At 43.2% G+C, this 19,857-nt stretch overlaps 1 protein-coding gene across 1 annotated transcript in view; it reads right to left on the bottom strand.

Annotated features, from left to right (window-relative positions):
* Positions 1 to 15,223, bottom strand: part of PDZD2 (PDZ domain containing 2) — a 148,013-nt gene extending 132,790 nt beyond the window's left edge. Inside the window, exon 1 of the mRNA XM_067315910.1 lies at positions 14,653 to 15,223. Coding sequence (XP_067172011.1) covers positions 14,653 to 15,131 — 479 coding nt within the window. The 5' untranslated portion in view covers positions 15,132 to 15,223. The remainder of the gene's footprint in view (positions 1 to 14,652) is intronic.
* Positions 15,224 to 19,857: the final 4,634 nt, after the last annotated feature.

The raw sequence follows: 19,857 nt of genomic DNA, 5'->3' as shown, positions 1-19,857 counted from the left end.
GCCTCAGTATAACACAGGAACATTTTGATCAATTGACATAATCTAAAGGTTAAAAGTTCCAATATGCAGCTGACCTAGAGACAAATAAGAGTGACAGTAAGTTTAAAATTTAAATATTCAATCAGGCAGATGAACCCATTTCTCCAGGACACAATCTTCAGGTTTCTTTGATGAATGCTGAAGAAAAAGCAGGCAGTATCACATCTCTGCGATCTAAATCCTCAGCCTTACCTCACATTCACTTTTTTTGGTCATGTTCCCTGCACAAACCTAGTCCTCAAAAGAGACGTCCGGCAAACCCCAGAAAACGAAGTCATCGGACGAGAACGACGGCAGCAGCACGAACACCCTGAACCTCAAAACTCCCGAAGGTCCAGGCGAGCCCCGCAGGTTCGCCTCCAACAGGCCACCCCAGGATGCCCAACGTTGCTCCCCATGGAAGAGAGGATCTGGGGCGCTGGGGTGGGGGAGACGCGCCCAGCTTTACCAGACTGTTCCTACTATGTAAGCATGCAGCTATAGGAATAATTATATGGCTATATTTAACCCTGTTTCTCTTTTTCTTGCATGCTTATCTTGATTCTGATACTGTTTTCTCCTCAGTTCAGTTGCTTTCCAAGGAGCCTGTTTAGGCTTGCAAAAGAGTACTCACCAAAAACGAGTTGTATTGAACAGAATACCATTTCATTGCCACAGATACATTTTCCTAGAGTCCTAGTGGCTCTTTTTTCCCCAAAAGACATACATTCCACAAGCAGAGCCTCACTGCTTGACTTTTGCACTGCTTCAGCTCTAAAAGATAAGCAGGTGATGGTACATTAGGCAAAGTTTTACAAAACTGCATGTACTTCTCTTGTCAGGGAGCAACTGCTCCAACCAGAAAATTGGCAGCTCCAGAAGGCTTGGCTTTGAACCTTCTTACCTCACAAAAAAACCCAAATACCATATCTGGAAATCAAGCTTCAGCTGCATGTTGGCTGGAACACCATGACAAAAACAAAGTTTTCTCTCAAAGCTTGCACTAGGAACAGAGAAAGACAGTGTTTTGGCCTCAAGGCCTTGGAAAAACAGAATTCATTTTTTCCATTCTGTAACTATTCCAGCAATACTCTACAGGTAAATAAGTCTTCTCACTTGTTTACACCAACACCTCTTAGAGACACTGGGGGAGACTGGACAGTGGCTAAATTCATAACCAGGAAGGTATCTCATATGGTAGGGCTTATTTGTATTGCTGAAAATGCATGTCTGCAGATGTAGACATTTTAAAAGAATTTTGGCTCTTATGAAACTGCTCTTACTTTATAATCCTCCAGCAGACAAGCAGATACCTGGAAAGAAATGCTCCACAGTAATAGCAGCATATAATAAAGCGCTTTCCCCCTCCGAGAGCTCCCAGCACCTGCACAAAACAAGTTGCTGTCATCATCTCCCTGTCACAGGTGATGTGACTTGGTCGCAGTGAGGAGAAAAGGCTTGACCAGGACCCAACATTTCTCAAATTCACATGTGATACCCATTAGGCTGTAATACCTTGACAGGAGCTTGATACCTAGCTGTAAGTCATATAAGGCTTATGTAAAAATAAATTACAAATAAATGATTTAAAATAAAAGTGTCCAGAGGAGAAAAAGAACTAAAGTTCAACACATTCAGCAGTGCCCCTGGCACGCAACAGAGGCAGCGAGCACCGGCTTGCTGCAGAGAGCAACACAGACTATAAACAGATAGCAAGTGTCACCAATATGCATGAGGCAGAAGTTTAAATAGAATTTAAGCTATTTATATTGGGTACGTGCTGGATTCTTCTCTAAGCTGCACCAGCGTATGACTTGGTATATGACAAGGTATATGACATCTTGCAAAGGAGTTCCTGACTTAGTTTCATCAAGAGTAGCATGACTCCACAGACTTAGTATAAGGCCAGTGGATCCCAAGTGTCCTCTGTGTAGGCTGAGGATTGCATAAACAAGGAAGAATATGCCTTCTCATATTCTTTAATACTATTTGATACCATCATTAGGTGAGAGAATATCCTCAAGTCTGGAAAAACCGCAGGGAGTAGAATATGGGAGCTGACACCTGGATTCAGGATTAATTTCCTTGGTTATCAGAGCTGGCTGAACAGTTTTAACAGATATATTTATCTAATTTAATTACATTAGTGAAAACACTTTTGATTACCATTCAGCCAGCCAGAATTAATGAATCTGCCTTCCCAATCCTCAAAAGTTCATTGGATACCAACTATTCTATGCCCTTCTTCTGCCATAGAATTATTTCTACCATTTTGTCTTTTTACCTCTTTTGTTGTTTTCCAAACTCTTCTGAAGTCCACCTCTCTCAAGAGAGATGTTTATTTCTGTACTAACTTGCCTGAAATCTCTTTTACCAGATGATTCCCCTCAAACTCATTTCCCCAGATTATGATTTGATTCCTGGGTCACTAGAGAAAGCATGAGTCACAAAATAATTAACCACATAGTTCATCCCGATGAAATTGAATAGTTTACTATATAAATTTTCTGCTCTGCTGTATATACCACTTACTTTCTGAATGCAGGCAATGACCTAAAAACTCACTGAGGAGACAGTTTTTTGTATTATTAGGTCAGATATAGAATAGCAGGAGGAAATGTGGAAGGCAGAGCCTTTAAGTTTCCATGCAGGCAAACTGGAAGCAATTCCACTGGAGACCACAGTGTTCCCTTATTGCCAGTGATCTCAGACACAGGTTTCCTAGCTTTGCTTTTCCATGCAATAAGGCTGCTCCTTAGACCACTCTGCAGCAGTCAAGAAAGAGAGAAGAAGCAGGAGAAGATCATGTTATGAACCCTCGGTGGTTTGTTCGGTACCTGCAGCTATGCAAGCGTGACATTTCCAGGGCTACGCACACACAGATATCACAGCTCGGAGTGAATCAACCTCCCCACACACCCACGCCCCCAAACATAGCTCCTTCCAGCTGAAGGCAAAGAATAGTCCCCCCTGATTCAGCATTAACCTGTTAGATAGTTACAGCCCACTGCTCAGCAAGATGCAGACATGAGCCCTAAACCAAGGCGTGCATGAATATATGGTTCGAACCCAAAGCAATTCATCAGATCCACGTAGCCTGAGAAGGGAAACTAAGAATACTTAGTCACCATTAGCTTCTCTACAAAATTGGGCTTCTACCCCTCTTTCCCAGCAACTTAAAGTTTACAAAACCCATATCACATTTCTGTTAGGAGAGCGTTTAAATCCATGAAAAAAGCCTGTCCGGCCAGCAGCTGGAATTAAAAAGCAGTTCTCACCTGTTTAACTTGCAAAGGCTACAGAAGAGCTGTGTCCTTGCATTGTGCTAGGGCTCCTATTACTCCAAAGCAGAGGGCAAATCCTGCTTGCTATGCCCGATGACTACTGGCTTGGAAGCCAATGTAACTACTGCTCTTTTTTTCACAGGCCCTTGTTTTCAAATAGAGCACTCCGGGGAATAAGTGTTTTACTTGAATTAATTGCTTTTCCTGTTTGGGGAAAAACAAACAAACAGGTTTATGCATTCAGAAACTTGGCAACTGCTGATCGCCAGTTACTTTTTTGGAATGGATCATTTTACAAAGAATTTTAACCCACAAATTCAGTAAATATGTGGGATTTGCAAGATAATCCAATAAGGGCATTATGCTGATGCTCCAGAAGACTAGTTACCATCAAGAGGGGAAAGAAGCCAACTTCTAAAAGGATTTCCCTAATGCCATTTTCATGTTGGGAAGTCAATAGCAAATTTCCCTTTTAATAGTAGTCATTTTGGGGGGAGGGAACTAATATAACGATAGAGACAACAAAAAAGTTTGTGCCCATGTAAGCATGTTTCAAATTACACATCTGAACTTTGAGAAAAACAAAACATCTCTTTTATCTGTATTTGCCATTTTTACACTGCAGAGACAGGAAATAAGAGATGATATCCCTTAAGATCAATTATTAAGGGCCAGTGTAGCCATCTTTGATTTGTACTAATTTTAGGAGCTGTTTATATGGACAATTAATTTGAAAACTGGGCTGTTATTAACATTCATTAACCAAGCTGTATAAATAATGAATTTGAGAATACCCAAATTCCTAGGGAAATAAGGTAGTAACACAAAACCCTTCTGTTTCCAAGGTCAAACAGATCACTAAATTGGTATTCAGATTTATCTTCTCCACTTAAGTTCTGACTACCAACATAAGCTACAGCAACTGGTGACTCCTTCACTGTCAAAGGACTGGATTATACTCTTTTGCTGGAGTACCAGCTGAAAGTCGTAGAAGTTGCACAGGTGTAACAAAAGCATCAGGTCTTCCTGAACAGCTCCCTCCATTTGCATTCCAGCATACACGAATCTGCCCCGAATGCAAACAGTATTTATGTGCTTCGTTTATATGTGAATAGGTCCAAGAAACAATTAAAGTAGCTATATTGCAAACATACACACCTAAAAAGCCTGTAAAGAAAGACCTTTCACTGCCGTTTTATGAAATCCTCGATAAGGCAAGCTAGATTGCCCATTGACATAACCCCAAAACGCTTAATATTTATATGACATTGCCCCCTAGAGGAAACTGAGAAAAATCTAAGTTTTAGTGGAATTTTGTACAGGTGAAAATAGGAAACGTAGTGTTTCAACAGAACAGTTAGTGTGTTAGCAGCCATTTTCAGTAAAAACTTCACACGCCAGACTGGTTTTGTTTACCATCGCTCTAAGTTTTGGAGAAGGAATTTCACAACCTCTTGCTCACATTCCTCAACTCTCTGGCTGGGAGATGGGCTCAGCGTTCAGGTGGTACCACAAAATTTAGGGGTTACAACACATCTGGGTTTTTCTTATCACTACCATAATAAAAATAGCACAGACTATGAGAAATCCACAGGCAGCTGGTAACTCTTCAGTTATTATGGCACAAAGAGAGGCTGGTCAACGTATATGAGGATGAGGGACATCACCGATGCTCTTTTCCCCCATCAGATAGTTACTCTGCTAGCCTGAACCCATTCCAGTGCTCAAGTAATGGACCAGAAAAACAGTCAAAACTGTCGTTCTAAGTTCAATTTATCTGCTATTAATTTTTCCTATTTTTTTTCAAAAGCCCAGTTTTCCATAATACCTACTTAGGGAAGATGTAAAAAAACAGACTTCAGCATCACTCTAAACAATAGAAAAGAGCATCTTAGTCATCAGCAGAAACAGTAATCCCAGATTTCATCGATTCTTTTGTGCGTGTGTATGTGTGTGTGTGTGTGCGCATGCGCGCATTTTGAAAAAGCTTGAATACATTTTCCATCTACCCCTAGCTTTTCACAGATGGACTTATTAAAAAGCCTTCAATCTGGCTGGGTTTCTAGAGTTTCAGATGCTCTAGAATGAAGTTTACCGCTAATAATCATATTTACCCACTCTTGTCCTGTCTCAGTAGGTACAAGTTGATCCTCCTGAGCTGCCCCAATCTTAAATACTTCCAGGAGTTCCTGCTAAGTTATCTTTTTCTTGATACAGGTCTGTGACAAGAGCTTCCCTTTGGAGGCCCAGACTGCCATGCTGGGCGTCGTACGTTTCCTCCAGGGAAAGTAGTGAGAACAGTGAATGATGTTAAAGCGCCTACAGTTGAAATATAAGCCCTTCCCATCTTAGCCTACACCTCATAGAAAGGAGACAAGAAAATAAGCTTCAGGGAGCATGTGATAATGCTCTGAGCCTGGAGGCGTCACATCTGATAAGAAGAGCAATGAGTTTTTCACAGAGGAGGGGAAAAAAAAAAAGCCTGGCCCTAAAGCTATTCGCCGCAGCAGCCATCTCTGGTGTTATATACCTGCTTGCCTGCTGATCAGATCTCCATTTCTTGTATTTATCCTCTCACTTGTGTTCCTAGATGGCAGGTTCAAGCTGACAAGCTGTCTCTCAAAGGCTGACATCAAGCACAGCCTCTCCACGTGGAACCATCTCCTATTCATCATCTTTCAACCTTCTCCACTCCTCAAATAAGACCCGATTCCAGGGACAGGGGCTAGGCAGGTTTTAAGCTGCCACAGTTAATGTTTTTAGCTCTAGAGGGTCACAGTTTGGTCCCAAATGTATCTTCCGGGACAGCAACCATCACACCCAAAGTTACATAAGGTGGGCAAGAAGACGTGACTGCCCCTTCCTTGCACAGCTTGCACAGCTGTCCTGAAACTCTTCTGAGAAGAGGTACGCTTCTCTGCTTAGCCCAATATTATGAGAAAAAAACATTTCAATGAAGAGTGGAGAAGCTGTTGCCATGCTTTTCCAGGACTCATGCCACATCAGTCAGTATGGGTGAAAAAGGAGAACCTGCCATGTATCTCTGGAGCATGGTAATCTGACTCCGATCAGCTCTTCCTCCTGCAGCAGCTCAAAGCTTCTCCCTCACAGAGATCATTCTTGAGCACGCAAGGTGCTTTTTGCAAAACTTTGGACTCCCAGAATATTAAGAGCAGTTGCTTCACATTTATGGATTAGAAGAGACACTGAATGACTGAACATTGCAAAATTGGTGTGTAAGGGCACAGGCAGGAATAATGGGCCCAAAGTGTTCCTTGCTCAGGTTTTTGAGCATCTATCTTTTTTAATTATTGATGGCTAAAACACTGTTCTATGCTAGCAAATGCACTTCTGGAGAGTTTGTGAAAATAACTACTTCTGTAACCAAAAATCCTCCCCTGCTCTTTAGCTGGGTGGTAGAAAAAAAAGTGACCCTCTTTTAAGCATTACAAAAGTTCAACAGTGAATAAGTTCTGATGAATCCTGACTGTATTCTCAGATGACCTTACAACATGGGATGATTGCTGCATACAGGACTTAAAATCCCACTCAAGATGGAAAAGGGCTCAACCTGGTGACACTTTGGCTTTAGGGATAACTGACAAGGCTAATTCACCAAACCAGAAGACTATTCCCACTGTAGATCAATGAGAAAGAAAGAGCTCCTCTCCCAAACAGTGAACTTGTTCTCTTGTAATTGCAGCACAAGTGGAACACCCAATTAAATGGAGATGTACACCATACATTTGGCAACCAGACACATCCTTCTAAGCTTGTTATGGAACAGAATGAAAACAGACAAAAAACACATTTCAAGACAATCCGCTCTTCACCTCTGAAGTTTTTATACCTCCTAAGGCAACACTACCAACCTCTGTCCAATACTTTTCAAACCTGATACAATCCCTCAGATCTGCAGAAGGACAGACACGTAACTAGCTGACATCCCCAGGGACATCTGCAGCCAATGCAGCCCCAGCTTTGCACACCTTCTACAGAGAGAGAGACCAGCTCTCTTTCATTTCTCCCACAGTTCAGTGGGGACAGTGTGTAGAAGGCTATGACAAGCATATCGCTCCCAAAATTTTGGAACAAACATATGAACGTATATATAGAACATAAACCATTTAAATTAGTGGGAGTCTCTCCATTGTCTTTTATGGCTTTTAGATAAAGCAGAGCTGAGCCAGAAGACAAAGAAGATGCAAAAACAAGAAGGAAGAGGGGTTTGGAAAGCTAGTGCCTGATGAGGAGGCAGTTGTAGCAGTGGGATGCTGCAAATAGCCATCACTACAAGGGAATGGGCTGTGCCTCAGCAGACGCTGGACTCTGCGCAGGGAGGTTGAAAGGGAAGGCAGGAACCAGAGGGTGCAGAAGCTAATCTGAGTGTGGGTTCACTCAGATTAATGAAGCAAAGATGACGAACAAGCTAAATGATCTCTGTTGAGTCTGGGGATTAGTGACCTTCTGCTTAAGCCTTTTGCTCTTGAGAGGATTTGGGATAAAGCTCATTTCTTCAATGCAATTTATTTCTCAACACGGGTGGCTAAATCTGCCCACACCTTTCCTGAGGATTTAAAGGAAAGAAAAACATCTCCATTTATTTCTTAGTCCTGTTATAGTCTGGGGATGGGGGGGAGGGGGCATATATTCACTATCGCAATGAAATACAGCAGACATGCTCAGAGAAGGCTCCATGCTCCAACATACAAGGGTTTAGGAGCATAGCGAGACTTACGCCGTGCCTGAGGTATGTTATACATTCATTGGCTTCCTCTCATTTCACATGGGTTGATCACACATTTGCTGTCTCCCCAGTTATAGAAGCTCAACTGGAAGAGAAAACCCCCCCAGCCAAGATCCCTACATGCTGCTTATTCTCCATCCTCAGTACTCTCCTGCCAGGCAGCTCGGAGGACACGTCAGCACATGCAACTCATCCATGCCCGTGATAATGAGCCCCAGGTCTCAGGCCTCTGTACACCGAGCCGTCATTTTGCAGTATGAAGATTGTTAGTATGATAAGAAAACCAAAACTAATTGAACTCTGTAAGATGTTGGGGGTATTTTTTAGTCCACTTAAGAAAAATCTATTCCCTGTGATTGTATTTGGTGGCTCCACTCTCCAAGATCACAGTGTTTGTTTTTTGCTGTGTAGTCAGCCCTGTTAATATTTTAACAAGGAGCTCCCACAGAAATGTTTGCCCCTTGGCCAAGGGCAAAGGGCCAGGATACATTTCCATTTGTTTTCCTATTAAAACAAAAATATTTTCTTATGAACATAACCAAGAGAAGGACCTAGTAACACCAGGCAAAGCAGCTGCTTATACTGAGCAGCACTTTTTGTTGGCAGCATTTTTGCTTTAGGAAGGAGGTGAGGAAACAAAGTAAAACAGAGCAATCAATCTGTGCAAGCTGATGTGCCCGCAAGGAGGGGGGAGGAAGAGAGAGAAAGCTTTCTGTGATGACCAGGGATAGTTTTCTTGGAGGGGATTTTTCCTAAATAGGGATGTAAAAAGAAGACTGCTCTGCCAAGCAGAAAGTAAATCCATCATAAGTTCCAGAGAAACCCAAGTCCATCACAGGCACAAAAATCTGAAAACCTCCCCTTCCCTACCACCAGACCATCTACTGTCAGATGCTTTCATACGGAAGAGTGAATGATGCAGGCAGCCCTAACGTCTAACCCTAATAAAGAGCAGATTTATTGCCAAAGCCTTTAACTGAGGGCCCTAGTTGATGAGCAGAAGTAGCATAGCCTAGGTCAGCAGACAGGGTATGGCTTATCACACCCTGGCACAGGACTCACAGACCTGCGCATCAGTTGAGGATAAACCACTACAATTTGCAGGGCATCATTTCAAAGTTAATCTTGCTCATCATGCCCAAGCTGTGCCATCCCCACTCATCAGTCAGAGCATTTGCAAGCATTTTGAACACATCACTGAGCAACATAGCATTATAAAACCTTGCAGATGCTCCAGAGACAACCACAGCCCCAAACAGCAGGGAAAAAGTGACTATGGCAAGGACATCTAACCTATTGCAATGACAACATTTCACCACAGCGTGGCAGGAAGCTGTACCCCATATAAAATGCAAACTGGAGCACTGCACTTTGATATCAAAGGGTGGCCACATTTTTGTGGGAGTCCTTCTCAACAAGAATATCTTTTATATGTCAGGGGTGGGGGCAGAGCAGGTTATGATTAAAAAAATCATTCAGTTCAAACTTCTGGGGAGGAGGGAGCTTGAAAAAAGTTCATTGAAAGGTTCGCTCTTCAGAAACATCAATGTTTTCAATCCACAGTATCAGATTTCTCTCCTCACCACTTGAGCGGCTCTGCTCAGAAGAGGCATAGGTCCAAGTCCTTCATTCCAGTCCATGCTGCAGATTTGCCATTCTGTGTTCTCCCTGCATGCAGAGATCCCCAGCACAGGGGCCAGGAAGAACAGCAACCTCATGAAGACCACTGGCTAGAGCAGAATTTGGCTCTGAATACAGCTAGGGACTGCATATTGCATTCCCAGCACCAATAGAAACTGTTCCAATACAGACCCTGAAGGGTTCAAACAAGCAAGCACAAGGCCCAGGACTGTCACTGACTGTGTCAAGCAAGCAGCCCAAAGTGCTTTGCGTGTTTTGAGACATGTACTTGGGTCTTTAGAAGTTCATTAGAAGTTCAGTGTCATGCTCTGCAATCACCTGCTAGCCCTTGGAGCTAGGACTGTATTTAGGATGTCTGTATATCATGAAAGTACTATGTGCAAGATTCTTCTCAGAACAGCACTGACCTGTTAGGTGGACCATGACGTTATCTTCATGTTTACAACTATCCTGAAACATGTACATGCGACATGCAGTAGCAGCAAGCACTCACGGAAGATCTCAGCAGTGCTTGAAACCACTAACTTCAGGTAAGGTCAAAGCTTCACCTTTAGTAGTTACACTTGAAACTCACTCTCCATTGCAAGTCTGATTTCTGAAGATCTTTCTCAGCCTCTTCAGAAATAAACTGATTTCCCTGACATTCTGCATGCTGTATCTCATGCTGGGGAGGAGTCCCAGGAACTCCCCCAGGACACTGGCTGAGGAGGAGAGACTAAGAAAAGGCCATGCAAAGGTACAGCTGTCAGAACAGTTCTCTGTTCACTTTTTGGAAGCTACTCAGGGTTGTGGACTAAGAAGAAGCCAGCCAGTTCTTTGACTGTATTTCCACACATTGTGATGTTTGGACATTTTTGGAGATGAGGAACATGATATTTTGAAGTAGTGGCTGCGTTTCCTCAATGACAAAATTATAATAACATCTCATGTTTATACCACACTGTCATCACTTGGAATCACTTTGCTTTCTTCAAAAACAGTTTGAATTTGAAAATCTATTCAGCACTGATATTAAAGATTAGATGTATATGGTAGCTGTATCCAAGCATTGCAGCTATGCTTGATGCAATTCATAATCAAGTATTTCAAACTGGAGGAGATTCATGACAAAATAATTCTTTAGCAATCCTCCCAGGACTTCCTCATAGAAGTCCCACTCAGTCACGCTCAAGAAATGAAGGATTTGTCTGTCATCTGCAAGAATACTAACAGCCTCCCTCCAGAAAATGAGTAATAGCCCAAAATGAAAGGAGTAGTTCCAAAATATATAGGAAGTTGTTGTCAGGGGGAAAATAATCCATGTGTTTTTGAAAGACAGTTTTATAGACAGAAGATAAATAAATATGCAGAGTTTTGACTAACCTTTATTCAGTACTCCAATACAGCTCATTTCCCTGCAATTGTATTTGATAGACATGCACAATTTGCTAACTCTGAAGAGAGCAATAATTTTCCTCCAGTCACTAACCTCACTAAAAATACCACCACCTACATCATTACTCTAATGTAATAATATGCTGTTAAGCAAAGAGCTTTGATGATTATATTAATGCATAATCTTTCTCTAAATGAAAAGAAACAAGAAAGAAACAAGATCAGCAATAATTAACCTGTTTCTGCTGTACACATGGCAATCAGGTGGAATTTAAATAAATCATAATTTTTTAAAAAGTAAAATCAGATTCAGCTTCCCTAAAAGGGAATGACAGACTAGCGATACCAGCAGCCTGCTCTCCCAGGAAACTGAGTGCTTCTCTTCTGCACGGTTACTGACCCCATTACCCCTTTGAGAGCTGAGGACGCTTAGGCACAGTACCTGCCAAAATCAGGGGCCGAGAGAACAACTCACAAGGAACAATTTGTGCCTTTCCTGCACAGAGGCAGCAGAAGAGAGGCTATTTGAGGTGCGAATACAATCACTGATTGTGAAAAGGCAGGGGTGGGTGGGGAGGGAGGATAATAAGATAATTTGATTTTTAAAAGTTGCTTGACCACAAAGAGAGATCCTGCAGCAAGGGTGGTAACTTCCAGGAAAGAGGCAAAATCATGAAACCCTCTGCTCCGTGCCCGGAGTCCTGAAGCACATGCCAAATTCCCCACTGTTATGAAACTAAATCAAGAGATACCCTAAAAATGCCAGTGCAGACTGCAACACACTCACCAGGCAAGATGGGGCTGCCCTGACGTACCTGGTGAGTGAGGAACAAGCATGAAATCAGTGCTTTTGCTTGCCCAATCCAACCTGGTGCCAACAGGAGCTACAGGCAGAATTTTAACTTCACTAATTCCAGCACAGCTACGTCATGCAGAAATCACAGCAATAAAACCCCTTCGTATCCACCTAGAACTGTTTCTTGCACAGCCAACGAATAATTACACAGGCAGGCACACAGACAGAAATACAACCAGGACTACGCAGTATCTCCATTCAGTGCTGTCCTGCTCCAACACCTTGAAGAACCAAGGGGAAAGGGCTCTGCTATTGTGGCAGTAATACAGAAATACTTTAGGAAAGTTGATGCTTTGAAACAGTTTTCCCAAAATGCAACTGACACTGTCTTTCAACTGATTATAGACGAACACAGAATTATCTCTATTTTGATAACGCCAATAGAGAAACCAGAAGGACGCCCAAAGCATCTTGGACCCAAACAGATGTGCAGGGTGGGACACAGGTGTTGGGGCAACCAGCCAGATCTCCGAGAAGTAAAACCAAGATCTCAAACTGTCATCTACCAGCATCACCCTAGTCAAATAGTGGTTGACAGTAAGCTAGGAAGGAAGCTTTGGATGCTGAAAATACATCAGGTTCTGACTAAGAGACGTCCAATTTAAGCCCAAATTTAGGACATAGAACATTCTAAATCAGGATCTTAAGAACAACAACACTGGCCTCATACCACCAAACTGTAGGAACTCTACCTTTATGATGGCAAAAAAATACCTGAACTAAGGAAAAAGGAACACATGGTTCTCATTAGAAACAGTCACAGCTTGGTGGTCTACTAACAGAGCTTTCAGAAAGGAACAAACCCTAAATGAAGCCTTCAGGGATAGGATAGTAAGAACAGATACCCAAACATTTTGGACTGCATTGAGTATTATCTTTCTTTTTGCATTAATAACAACATAACATTATTGCTGGCCTCTGCAACCGATTCCCTTGGATTTTAGAAACAGAGACTTCTGGCAAACAGCATGCTAATTGTTTTTTCCATAGAAAAATTCTCAGATTTTGGGGTGCCACTGATCAGAGAGTTTATAGTCACAGTATCAGTATTTATACACATAGAGGCTTGAAATTACAGAGGCCTGTTATCATACCTGCAATGCAAAAGCTGAACTCAAAGAGGATGTTTAAGAGAGGTCAATCCAGCAGATCCAGGTGAGCTGATTGTTTTTTAAACCAACTACCTTTCCCAGCATCCACAGATTGAAAAGTCACTGCTTTTATTTACTGCTTGCATTATCTACTGCTTCTTCTTTTTCCAACCAAGACCATTTTGCAAGCTAACGTGCAAGCACAGAGTAAGACTCAAATGTTGTGCAGAAGAACCAGCAGTCAGAACAGAGCACAGAGACAAAGCCGCAGCAAAATGGAGTATCATGAGGCTCATTTATGGGAGAGGGAACCGGGACACACCAGGTGACTTCTACAAGGTCAGAAGCACGCAGCAGAATCAGGAGTAATGGTTGCCCCAAACCACTGTCACAGGAGGGCTTCAGGGTGGAGGCTGTTTTCTACCTATTGGCAGCGAAGGCCACGCACTCTGCCAGATTGCAATTATCATGCTTTACCCCCTCGGATCAAGGCTGTTGGGCTTTGCAAGTCTGACAACTTAAGCAGCAGACAAACAACCAATTAGTCTCATTATCAATGCTATATCCTTACTGAAGGAATGTGTAAAGATTCAGCTTCTCCCTCCCCACAATATTCAGTAGGGGAAAATACAGCTTATTTCAGTTAAAATCTGTTATTTGTCCCTGTTGCAGATTTCACTTGCCGGGCCATTTCTCTTTTGGAATAAAATACCACTCCTGAGACCCACAAAGTATGCTGGATTATTCAGGCTGCAGATCAAGCCACTAAAAGTTTTCTTTTACAGAAGATCCATTCAACTAGTGCTTTGTTTCCAAAACTGTCCATCCCTAAATTGCACCCTTCAGCAAGAGGGTGGGAATTTTATGCCCTCAAGTACATTGCAGCCTCAAGTATGAACTAACATTTGCATCCTCATCTTTATCAGAGAGAGGTTTTTGCCTTTGCAAAGTGAATTGCGAGCAAGTTTCCTGGCCCACAAAGAGCAAAGCTGGGTCAGTAACCAGTTTTACAGTATGCAACAACGGGGGGGGGGACGGACTAATTTACATTGTTACAAGTACATTCATTTCTGATTTGAACTCTTAAAGGCTTCAGGTTTTCTGGGACAGGAGACACCAAAACAGGAAAAAGAGTGAAATGAAATAAAAATCAAAGTGAATTTGTTAACATGAAGCTGTTTCAACCTGGAAAACACAAAAATGTCTTGCTTTGAAAAAGTCTCAGACAACATTTAGCTGTCAAGAAAGCTTCCCTCAACTGAAATGATTCAACAAAAATAAGATATACCTCCAAATAACCTTGCAGTGCTGCTAAGTCTGTGTTCATTTTACTAGAAGAAAAGTCTTATCGAAAACCAGAAAGAATCCTGTTTTAGTGAAGACCCTCTGCTGCTTCTGACATGGTATTTTTTGACACAATGACCCCTCAAAATTTTCCAGTGAATGTGCAGGCAGCAAATGTAGGCCTACTAATTGCTTTGCTTTTATATTTTCTACAGACCCACAAGAAAGAACCCCCAGATCTCTTGGGGGCTGGCAAAGCAGAGGTTAAAACCCCTTCTCTCACAAATCGGGATCAACCACAACCTACTCCATGGGTCATTACATGCAGTGGAGCAGCAACTGTTGCTTCATACTTACCTTGCCCCACTGACATCCACGCCAACCATCAACTGTCCGTTCAGGGAAAGGACCTCATCTTTCAGTCGCACTCTCCCGCACTTCCCTGCTGGGCTGTTTTTCTTCAAGTCCGTCACCCAGATACATCCAACATCAAGCACTGGACCTTTATGACCCTTTCTCTTTTTTCCTCCCCGCCGTTTCTCTCCATAGTCTCCCAAAGCAGGGATGTTCCCAAAACTCAAACCTAGAACCTCAGTTTTTCTCATCTCCTGGGCTAAGTAAGCCGTGCAGATCTCCATGTCTAAAGTACTGGAACCACCTTGCTGCAGTTTACTTTCGTCCACAGAGAAGTTCAGCTGGATGTACTCTCGCAGCTTCTGGATGGCTGAACGACACAGGCTCTGCTCAGGACCCTCCACCTCCTCCCGCAGGCTGTTCTGAAGCCACTGGCACAAGAGGGGGAGGAAGAGCCCTGCGTTCTCCTGGGTGATGGGCATCGTGGCCACCTGTGCACCCCGTCATGGGAAGAGCCGCTTCCAGCATCTGCTCCACAAGCCTTCGCTAACCCACCTGCCAGGGTCTGGGCAGCCGTCTGTTTCCACCAGGACCATGCTGGAGGCGGGATCAAAGCTGAAAACAAGCCCCTGACCCATCTAATCTTACAGCAGTTGGGCTCCACTAACCATGCTGCTTGGCAAAGCACAGCTGAGCAGGCCGTTTTTTTATGACCACGCTAGAACCAGCCCCGCAGAGAGGTCAGCAGAAGGAAGCAGCAGTGAGCTTCTCCGGTGGCTTTTACAGCTGTCCAGTTGCATATGCCATCGGGATCCCACACTCCACCAGGAGTGACGTCTTCTTCCTACCACGGTCAGCTGCACCAGTTTGCCCTGAAAGGAGAAGACAGCACAGTTAGCAATGCCACCAACGCTGCCACCAACCCTGCTAGTAAGGACTGCAGGCAGGAGCTCAGGACCTGGACTTTCACAGCCAAAATCTGTTTCCTTCTGCTATCTACCACTTGAGGGCACCAACTGCCCTTCTCAGCAAGGGAATAAAAGGTCACCATTAGCTCCTGACCTTCCTAGCGAAGACAAAATTTATGAACTGTGCAACCACAAATGCCACAGCTCTGAGCCCCACGCCAACACAGAACGGTCTCCAACAGACAGCTGAACAATGTCTGACCCTTTCTGCTCAGAGAAATGCTGAAGAGGCACTTAACATTGTAGTTTCACTGTGGACTGAAGCTGGTTGACACTGCTGCTGAAGAAGGTGGTTCTACCCTTTTCCATGACAGTGTTTTGGGGCTTGGTCTATTTTAATCTGCATCAGTCCCCTTAGCTGGTTCCCATCAGGTAGCATGAGGGATGGAGGGATGGGTCAAGGGAAAGGGCAGTAGCAAACATGAAGGGGTAAAATAATCAGTGGGGTGTCTCTTCCCTTACTGGCAGTGGCGGATTACAGCAGTTTAAACCTGCCCTGCAAGTAAAGCACTGACAGCACTGTGCTGTCAGTGACTCAGTAAAACCAGCTGTTAAGCTGCAAGCCTGTTCCCAAAACAGCCCTTATGAGCTATCTTCAGCACATCCCTCTTCCCACAGCTGCTGCCCTTTCTCCAAAGACTGCCACCACCCACGTGTGACTTGGTGGCTAGCCCCTTTCCCCATCCCTCTGCCTTCAGAGACAAACCTGGAAATGGCTTTTTTCTGTGCCGATGGAGTGAAGGGGAGCCCCCAGCAGCCTCCTGCCCCTCGACAGTGCCCCAGGACCACTCAGCTGTACGTACGCCCTGCCTTGGACAGGCACCCAGAGCTCCTAAGTGACCTCTAGAAGCCATCCATGAGCTGTTTTGTGCCTCTGCTCCCCCTGCATCTACAGGACATGGTCATCCTCTTCCCATGGATGTTAACAGCTGAGCGGGTGAGTTTCCCAATTTCTAGCAAATTCAAGGAGGGAGCTGCTCATAGATAGGCCAGGAAGCAGCAAGAGCTGGGGGTTAGCAGGCAAGAGGGTGAGAAGGGGGTTCTTCTAGGATCATGAGGACCTATCCTAAAGAAATACGGAAAAATCCTGCAATCAGTCAAGTCTGGTCACTTGGTTTCTTTTGGGGAGTAATCTTCTAGCAGCTATACTGCTCAGTGAGCTATGCTCTAGGAAGGTAAAAGAAGGCTACAGCTTAGAGTCTGCAGACTACGTCTCCAATTTATCGCCGCACCGTAAGGAGGATGCGGGACTCAAGTTGGGCAGAACAGCCTGTAACAACAGTCCCTGACCCTGAGAGCAGGGGGTATTAACAGAGACTCTCACAAGACGCTGCTGTCCAAAAGCCAAATCCAAAGTGTCACAGAAATACTGCCAAGGTTTGCCCACCTTCCTCACTGTGTGGCACTAACTAGACGGACAAGAATGATCCCGAGGAGGCTCAGGAAGGGGGAGAGACAAGACATCAGGGTTACAGATGTTGCTCCAGGAGGGCTCTGGCACCTTCAGCAAGAGGATGATGTTCCACAAATGGCTGAACAAAGGGAGAAATTGGCCCATTGCTCAGTGAGAGGTTTAGGCTCAGAGTAGTATATAGAGGAGACAAAAAAAAAGGGGGGGAGGGGGGAGCACAAACACAGAAGCAGCCTGGACACAGCTCTAAAAGCAGCAGTGGTAACGAGGTCACAGAAGGACTGGGAAATTGGATTAAATCTTTTGAATATCTTAGACATCTAATGCAAGATTGGCAAGTAGATTACTTTTAACTTGGACTTAGGTCTTAATTAAGATCTCAGGTTTAATATAAGTCAAATGTGTTTTTTTTAATTGGCATAACTGGCAGCTGTTGGAATAAGACATAATACTGGAATACAAATATAAGAGGTATAGCTTATTCAGAAAAGACTGGCAGAGAAAACAGACAGCATCACTTTGTATACCAAGGGTTGATGTGTATGTTTGCTTTGAGGTCCAGAACACAGAGGGAGGCAGACCTGTTAAATTCTTTGGTTAATAATAAGAGGAAAAAAACATGGGAGAAAGTCAGAGGAAAGGGGTGGGGAGGGCACAGTAAACCCCCAAACCAAGAAGATTAAATGGATCAGGCTACTTGATAACAACTGACTTGATGGCAATGGGAGAGCATAAGCACCAGATATCTAGAAAGGAAAGCAATTCAAGAGAGACAGTCCTTGTGCCTTAGAAACAATATTCTCATATAACTGATGGGTCAAATAATCATTAGTGGCAAAGTGCTTCCAGACCTGACTGTATTCACAAGAAAAGTACTTGTTGGGGGACGAAGGTGGAAGGAAAGTCATGTAGAAGTGACTGCTAATGATGAAATCTGCCACATGCAAAGGCTTGGGAACAGCAAAATAGAAACGCCTCACCTCAGTATGTACAGAAAACTGCTAGGTAGGATTTCATGAAGTAAAGTTTAAAGGAAAAAGAAATCAAGGAGAATTGTAGTTTTGCAAAGAAACAATATGTTGTGCTTAAAAGGCACAAGCACAAAAACATCTCAGTGCAGAAGAAGGATCAGAAGACTTGGCAACATCACGAGCTTTTCATTTATCTCAAAGACGAGAAGAAAGCACACCAAAAGGTTATGGAGCATGAGTTAAAGAACAGTGTGAATACACAGGCAAAAACATTAGAAGCAAAAGAGCACAAAAATGAAATGAAACTTGGAGAACATAAAAAAAATATTTCTTGTTACGCTTTATATGTATATTAATACTAATACGACAGTCAGGAAAAGCATCGCTCAGATAGAGGGAAAGTTATTGAAAAGTGACAGCAAAAGAAGCAAAGTCTGTTTGATTTTTGCTTAGGCTTTGTTAAAAATGCCTACCATGCACAGGGGATTAGTACAGTTAATACTATGACCCATTATCACTACAAAGGTATATGTCCTTTTCTCTCCCCATTCTACAGTGGGATCAGTACTCTATACAAGTTGGACATTTCCAGATCAGCAGGGTGTGACGAGCCACCTTCTAAATTACCTACAGAGCAGGCCGAAGCAATCTCAGAACGCCTCGCAGTTATCTGTGAGAACGCAGGCAGGAAAGGTGCCAGGGAAAGGCAAATGCATTGCCTGTCTTCACGGGTAAAAAGAAAAGCAGCAAAGGGATGCTAGAACAGACAGTCTAACTTGAATTCTCTGAAAAAACTCTAAAACAAAACGTCAAAGAAACGGTTTGCAAGTACCTGGAAGATAACAAAAACATAAGCAGAAGCAGACACAGAAGTGACAAGAAAAAAAATCGTATCAAACCAAATTAATTTCTTTTCATAATAGAGAAGTTGTTAGATGTCAGTTATCTGGGCTTTATTATAGCTTTTGACACCATCTCATACAACTTTCTCATAAACAAACTAGGGAAACATACCCAGGGAGTAGTTATTAATGGTATGCTGTGAAAACAGAAGGGCAGTCTGAGTGGAGCTCTGCTGGATCTGTATAGTCTGGTTCTGTTCAGCATATTCATTAGTGACCTGGACGATGGAACAGAGCACTTACTAAATTTGCCGATGATATGAAGCTGGGAGTTACTGCAGACGCACTGGAAGACTGGATTAGAATCCAAAATTATCTCAGCAAAATGAAAAAAAGTTGTCTAAAAATTAGGATAAAGTTCAGTAAGGACAAGTGCAAAGTACTGCTAAAGGAAATCATGCAGACATAGGATTGGCTAGGTAGCACATCTTTGGGAAAAAAAGCAGGATTTATAGTGAATCATACATGTCAGTGGAGTCTGGCTATTGTAGGAAAAACAGGTTATTGTCCCAGGATGTGTAAAAAGAAATGAAGCCTGTTAGGTGTGTGAAGTACTCCTGTAGCCTCACTTAGCGTGGGAATGTCTCAGCTGGAAAACTGCTCAATTTGAGCAGAGCACCAAGAAGATTACCAGGCTAGAAAATGCGACTTGTTAGGAAATACTCAAGAAATTAGGCCCAGTTAGTCTAAAAAGGAAAAAGCAGTGCAGGTGAGGTGCGAGAACACAAGCTAAAGGTCCTCAAGTACCTAAAAATACCCCACAATAATGAAGAGGAAAAAAGCCAGAGGAAAAGTCTGTTCTGCTTGCCCATGGTGCAGTAATGGTTATGAGTTACATCAGGGTAGCTTTAGGTTAGCTGTTAGGTAAAACTAAAACAGGTAAAGAATACCGAAACACTGAACTACACTGTCTAGGGTGACATTAAACAAATATCTGTCAAGAACAAAAATTAGAG

This window comes from Apteryx mantelli, chromosome Z (assembly GCF_036417845.1).
Source record: "Apteryx mantelli isolate bAptMan1 chromosome Z, bAptMan1.hap1, whole genome shotgun sequence".
NCBI classification, from domain to species: domain Eukaryota; kingdom Metazoa; phylum Chordata; class Aves; order Apterygiformes; family Apterygidae; genus Apteryx; species Apteryx mantelli.
Note: the sequence above shows the minus strand (reverse complement) of the source record. Positions and strands in the feature narration are given on the sequence as shown.